Consider the following 7,302-nt stretch of genomic DNA (forward strand, 5'->3'; position numbering starts at 1 on the left):
GTCGATTAAGCATTCAAGATGTTCTTTGATACCTTCCAGCATTATTTTAGCGATAATCTTTGCGACGGCAGCGAACACGCAGATATCCTTCCAATTGTCACGAGTATCCCCTTCATCCACTCTCTTGGAAATGTCTCAGATTTTCAAGTGCAGGTACAGCAATAAATAACTCTGCGGGGAGACTGTTAAGACCAACGGCTTTCTTCCATTTGAGTGCATTGATGGCTGATGTGATTTCATCCACAAGAAAAGGAACTTCACCGGATGTAATACGGTTAAAAACTGTGATGGAGTGTTCTATCCACTCCTTCAGTTGCTCAGAATCATAGAGGACAACATTGTGGTAAGTTTTGAACTTAAGAAGTTCATTGTGGCGTCGTGACAAATTAAAAGAAAACTGACTGCAACTCAGACAGATCCTGTGCTACATATCACGAAAACCTTTTTGACCTTACTATATAGTCTATAATACATCTTGCAATTTATTTTAGTGTCCTATGCACTCAGAACATGTCAGTGAAATCTTTAAAAATGCGCATATCCGACAACCCATATGGGCAAAAATAAGGTGTAAAATTTCATTTCACCGAGTATAGTCGTATGGGATATGAAATAACAGGTCTCGATTAGTGCTTTCCGAAACCGACATTGGTTTGGAAAGGAGAAGAGTGCGGAGGTCCGAAATGGGCCAGTTACTTCAAGAACCCCTTCTCAGAAAATACCCAATCCAAGGACCTGAAAAAAATATGGTGGTCTATGCGCATGGTATCTAGGCCTCAAAATACTCTCCATATCGACACCTGTTTAAATAAAGCTAATAATAGTATATTACCATTTTCATTGTAAATATATTTTTTTAGAAATTGGAGACCTCCTTAAGTTTACCCCAGAATCAAGTTTTGCAGTAATAATTTCCTCTTATGCAATACAAACCTCAAAGAATTAATCTTTGTGATATCATCTTCCTCAGTCGAGCTTCCATGATGTCTGGCTTTGTCCTCAACTCCTCCTTTTCTTAGTCATCGTATTGTCGTTTGTAGGCTTTTAGCAGAATTTAGCTCCGTCACTACAAATCTACACCCGAAAACAACAAAAAATATCCGAACGTTGCCCCAATATAAGCCAGAAAAAGGGATGTGAAGAATGAAAAGAAAAAATATCAAGACAAACCATTCAGTGATACATATGACTTACTTACATAAGCCCAAAAATTAGGCATCAAATTTTTACTTTCTCAAAAGGTCATCTGAAACTTACTTAATTTTTAGCAGCAGCTGAAAAACCTTAAAATTACTAATAAAAAAACAGTCCCTGGAATCCCATTTAAAAATAGTAGAAGCTAACTCCTAATTTATCGAACTAGAAGTCTGTATCTTCCAATTACTATTGAAAAGTAATCATTCAACTTTTTGCCCAAGGCTTCAATAATTAACCTTAATTGATAGACAGAGTAGAAGCCATTTTGATAGATTGGCCAGATAACAACTCTTTTAACTTGAAGTTTTAGAAAATTTCAATCAATGCGAAATCAGGATGTTTACTCCTTACTCTTTACTCCTGGAAGACTTTCGTGAGATAAGTTCAACCGTTTCAAGTAGTGGTTTGTGTAATAAACAAACGTGAATATCCAAGGGGTGAATAACTGCCGTATGAGCGAATTCTGCCGTCCTCTGAATTGAATTTATGACCACAGTCGGGATGCGAAAACCATCTAGAGCCTTTATTGCAAAGAGCGTAGTCTGTAAGTTAGAATACGAAAATCTACACTTTGATCCCTCAAGAGGCTCTGCTTATGATATAGGTGAGTGAACCAGAAATAACTAAACTAAAAGCAGATCCTAAATATTTCTTTTAGAACAAACCCATAATACTCGGTAACTTCCAGTGGGGCTTAGTGGCAAGAGCAAGTTCAGATTGCCTCCTTGAGTTCTTGATGATGACGCTCCACAACGACTTTCCGGGAATCATTCTGATGTAGAGAAGGCAGAAAACGCATTGTTCGTTTACTAAGTGACACCAAGCCAGTTCTGTTGCCCTCTTAATTTTTTAATCATTGAGAACTGCATATAACTCGAGCGAATGGTTTCCAATGAATATCTTCTTCTTTTTCTTTGCCTTTGCCCCGTTCACAAGTGGGGTTGGCTTGTCGTGATCGGTTGCACTATTTTATTTTATCAAAGGCCTGATTTCGATGTAATCATGAGGCCTTCAAATTACCATCCAGCGTATCAAGATACCGTTCGTTCGCGAACCTTTTGGTCGCTTACCATCGACTTCGATGTTTAGACCAATATTGGCGAATGAATCCTCTTTAACGCGAATTACATGACCATATCATCGAAGACACCTCTCACGCAATTTTTCCACGATCAGTGCAACCCCATATCGATCGCGGATATCCTCATTTCGGATGTGATCAAGACGCATCACGTTACTAGTCCAACACAACATCTTCGTCTCCATCACTGTCTCCGCCGTTCACTGTCTTTTATAGTTGGCCAACACTCAGAGCCATAGAGGGCGACTGGGCAGAAAACATTGCGATAAATTATAAATTTGAGACGTTCATTGATACATCGATCACAAATAACGCCAGTTGTGGACCGCAACTTCATCCAAATTGTGCGGAGTTCTGCATTGGCTGATAACATTGACCCGAAATATTTAAATCACTAAGTTCTAGGCAGCCATAGTGCCATTGACAGCGATACTGCCTGTTCCAAGGAGATCGGTCGTCGAAAATTCAATTTTTAATAATAATAATTCGCTGAAGAAGGCAGCAAGTGGCTGCCGAAATACATATTCAGAAAATAAACGAAAATCATTGACAAAAAGGAAATGATAATCTGTTTATTTGTTTGAACATAAATTCTGCCAATGCAAACACGCCGGGCGCAACTCGCAATATTATTCAGTTTTTATTTAGATTCAATCTAAGAGCGTGTTGCATTAGGACATGGTCCTCGAGCTCATTTTTGCTATGAAACGCCAGGAAACTGTGTGCGCTCGTCGCTTGACAAGCCGATACAGATCTCTCTCGCCATCCCGTGTGTCGAGTTTATCGTAAAGATCTTTGTAATAGACCGCTCGGGTGGCAGCGATCGCGTTGTTTGCTTCTCATTTGGCATTCTTCTATATTTGCCAATAGACTCCCCGCTATTACCAAATCCGTTAAAAAAACAATTCGGAACGCTCATTTGTTTATTATAATGATTTAAAAATTGAATTCTCACAAGGCGGAAAAGAAAGCGTGGTGATGTCATCAAGCATCCGGTTAAGTGTTTGTTACTTGTTACTTTTCAAGTAATCAATCAGATTTTGACAGGAAGGGGGAAATTGATGCGCGAATGGACAATCCTTCAATTTACTTTACGTAACAAGATGGTAATGCCAAACCTCGTATTGAGTGTGTAGGCTACCGAAATAGATAAGTTTATAGCCATTTTTCCCGACTTCGCATCCTAGTCGAAGCTTGTGGTACCAGACCATCGGGTTTCTTGTTGAACGCAAATATCAATGCGCCTTTACCGAAGGGCTCTTGCGAGCTCATCGGTCTTTCCTGTAAGGTTGCCAATATTTAGTGTGCAGACATGTATTTGATTTGCTCGGACTAATTTACTTACGTTCTAATGCCATCCATGCGTCAAGAGCCCTTGCCAATTTCTCAGCAGGACGGGGGCCCCTCCTGCCGCGTCGACTGAAGTGAACGCCCTAGCATTTTTCCTAGGTTTGTGACTCAATCCGATCATTTGGTTTGGTCTGCCTGCCGCGGAGCCTGTCACCAAGAGAGATCAAGTAGGATTTAGCATAGTGGAATAACTCCAACTATATTTATCTTTCCCTGATCTTAGCACTTTATTTTTGTTTTACTGAATATCGTGACCAGCAATGGAAGGGATGCTTATTCTCTGCTTTATTCTAATCACATGGCCTTGGGCTTGACATTATGGGGCCCAAAAATTTCTAAGGCCATGCTCAGGGAAACCTCTTCCAATATTTCAGAAGGGTTTCAGAATATAATACCATCAATAAAGTGCATCTCAGAGTTTCTATCAATGTAATGGTGGATAAAGTTCTGACGAAAGTTGAAGAAAAAAGAACATTTTGGGATCGACGATATACTTTTACATAACCAGCAATGCTACTCCTGCCATTAGGCCAAAAGGCGTAATCGAAAATTCCGTTGGGTCTTAGGCACATAAAAAAGAATTTTAAGATCAAGGGGACAGTGAATTATTTGTTGATGACTTGTTCCTTTGTGAACCTGGACTTTAAAAGCACATAAATAAATACATGAAAAATTTAGTTCGCTCCTAAACACATTTTTTTTCTTTCTCTCTTTCCTACAGCGTGGACAATTGCGATCATCATATCCTCTTTTGTCATAGTTGTTCTTCTGCTATTGAAAATGATCAAGAAAAAATTGCACTACATTTAGAAGCAGCCCAATCCGCCTGCGATATTCGCTGCTCATCTTGTGAGTTGTCCTTATCCGAATCAACTTCAATATACAAATGTGAAATATGCGAACAGAACTTTCCCACTCGAACCGAAATGACTACGCATCGATCTCAACACGAAGATATCTATTGCAACGTTTGCTTTAGGATATTCAAGAATTACGCATCCCTGATGGGGCACAAAAAAATACACGATGAAAGTCTTACTATTTATAACTGTCCCATCTGTGATTGTCGTTCCTATCGGAAATACAATGTTCAGCTGCATATACGAGTTCATGTCCAGGATTTTGTCTGCAGGATTTGTTGCAACAGCTACAATAGTGAACAAATGCTGGAAAACCATAAAGCCAGCCATTCAAAAGCTGAACTTGCAAATTATTCTGAGACCAACGCCAAAGTATTATGTAACGAATGCGATGAAAGTTTCGACTCGAAGTTCAAGCTTTATTTTCACACGATCAAGGAACATAATAGCGAGGATGAGAAATTCACTTGCTCAGAATGCAATAGGATATTTGAATCGCTTGCTATGCTCCGCAGCCACAAGAAAACCCATAAGGAGGAATGTGTTTATTATCAATGCGAAGAGTGTGAAAAGATATTTACAAAGCTGAAAACCTACACCGAGCACCGAAACACACATTCGGATAGTCGTCCCTTCCAATGTGATATATGTCTCTTACGCTTTAAGTACAGCAGTAACTTATCCCAACACCGTATAATTCATAAAGGTATTAAGAACTTTGCATGCCATTTTTGCGATAAGAAATTCACAAGATCGAATAGCTTAAATGTGCATCTGAAATCACATCGGAATCAAAGGAATTTTGCATGTGAGCATTGCAATAGCACATTTGTTCAATCGAGTACCTTATATAAGCACAAACGAGCCCTGCACCGAAAATGTGATGCTTGCGGGGAGATCGTCGGGGATCGTAAGCAATGGCGAATTCATACTTGGAAAGAATGTAGCGCTGGGAATAAATCTCAAACTGATCAGGACATTCATCAATAGAAGATTCATAATAATATCTAGAGATAACTTATAGTCTTAACATAATTTAAGTACATTTGAAAGTCATTTATAGTTGTTTGTTCCATGTAAATATATGTTCTAAATAAGGTTATAGGATACTATAAACCACCATATGTACATAAGAAGTGACTGTTTATTATTTCTGATTTATATACAAAAATTTTAACTGGAAAATGAAATCGGAGTTTCACAAAAATCAAAAATTCATATTACTGGAGTGAGTAAAACTTTGATACATATTTGCACTATGACTGCTTCTTTTTCAAGTCAACAAAAAGTTATGAACACTATATTATAGTAGAAATGCTAGGTATTTAAAATTCAATTAATTAGCCCAACTTTATGTATATATGTGCTTTTTAGGTGGAAATAACCTAAATGGCCCGTATTCTTAGGAGAAAAAGTTAGTAAACTACCCGCAATTAGTAACTGTTTTTTGTTCCTTGAAATTTATAGAATGCAATAATATTAATACTTTTTGCTCAACTTTTCATCAACAGATTCATCATCATCAAGGGTGCAACAACCGGTATTCGGTCTAGGCCCGCCTTAATAAGGAAATCCAAACATTCCGGTTTTGCGTCCACCATCTCGATATCCCTAGAAGCTGCCTGGCGCCCTGGCCTACGCCATCGTTCCATCTCAGGCTGAGTCTGCCTCGTCTTCTGTTTCTACAATAGATATTGCCCTTATAGATTTTTCGGGTCGAATCCTCCTTATCCATACGGATTAAGTGACCCGCCCCCCGTAACCTATAGAGCCGGATTTATCTACAACCTGACGGTCATGGTATCGCTCATAGATTTCGTCGTTATGTAGGCTACGGAATCGTCCATCCTCATGTAGGAGGCCAAAAATTCGTTGGAGGATTCTTCTCTCGAACGCGGTCAAGAGTTCACAATTTTTTTGGTTAAGAACCCAAGTCTCCGAGGTATAAATGAGAACTGGCAAGATTATTGTCTTGTACAGTAAGAGCTTTGACCTTATTGTGAGACGTTTCGAGCGGAAAAGTTTTTGTAATCTGAAATAAGCTCTATTAACAGCCAACAACCGTACGCGGATTTCATCGTCATAGCTGTAATCGGTTGTGATTTTCGACCCTAGGTAGGAGAAATTATCAACGGTCTCAAAATTGTAGTCTCCTACCTTTACTCTTATCATTTGATCTCGCGGCCTGCTCAATCTGGATGAAGGCAGTTTGTACGTCAGATTTCAGATTGATTTAAAAAAAAAAAAATAGAGTACATTATTTATATTTATGTTCCGGGAAAAGTTCACAAAAACCTAGATTAGCTACCTTAAATCTTACTTAACCTACCTTAACAACATCTAGAACCTATATTTGCTACGAGTAGAAATTATGCAGCATCTCTCATTAGTGGGTTTTCCAAAGCGTAAATGAGCGTAATTTGAACCATGGCTTGGTTTGAATCTGTACGCTCATAGAAAGCAACAGTCATGATTGATTTGATTAGAAATGAAGATGGATTGCGAAGTAATAAGTGAAGTGAGTGCTTGACCGCCGCTCCGGAACATGAGCGGCAAGAATCAGATATGTCATTATGGGTTGCATAGATGCTTTGTACAGGAGCACTTTATTCTGGGGTATCATCTCTGAATTCCTGTTAATCAATGGATACAACGCGCAATACATCTTATCAGCTTCGTTACAACATTGTCGACGTGATTTTTGTAGGTAAGCTTCCTACCCAAAGTTATACTATCATAATTTATTGGGTCGGCCCAACGGATGAATTGACTGATAAAATTCAGATTGGCTTGTAAAAGATGCGATTTTTTCGT

The 7,302-nt window shown here is 38.8% G+C and overlaps 1 protein-coding gene across 1 annotated transcript; it reads left to right on the forward strand.

Moving 5' to 3' along the window:
* The first annotated feature begins 4,554 nt into the window (after window positions 1-4,554).
* On the forward strand, window positions 4,555-5,478 carry LOC119652030 (zinc finger protein 678-like). Its single transcript, XM_038055965.1, has one exon. It carries the CDS (start codon window positions 4,555-4,557, stop codon window positions 5,476-5,478), a length of 924 nt encoding a protein of 307 aa, XP_037911893.1.
* Window positions 5,479-7,302: the final 1,824 nt, after the last annotated feature.

This window comes from Hermetia illucens, chromosome 3 (genome assembly GCF_905115235.1).
Source record: "Hermetia illucens chromosome 3, iHerIll2.2.curated.20191125, whole genome shotgun sequence".
Taxonomy (NCBI): domain Eukaryota; kingdom Metazoa; phylum Arthropoda; class Insecta; order Diptera; family Stratiomyidae; genus Hermetia; species Hermetia illucens.

Coding starts and splice junctions, on each gene's coding strand:
- LOC119652030 (XM_038055965.1), top strand. CDS start 4,555: ATGACTACGCATCGATCTCAACACGAAGATATCTATTGCAACGTTTGC.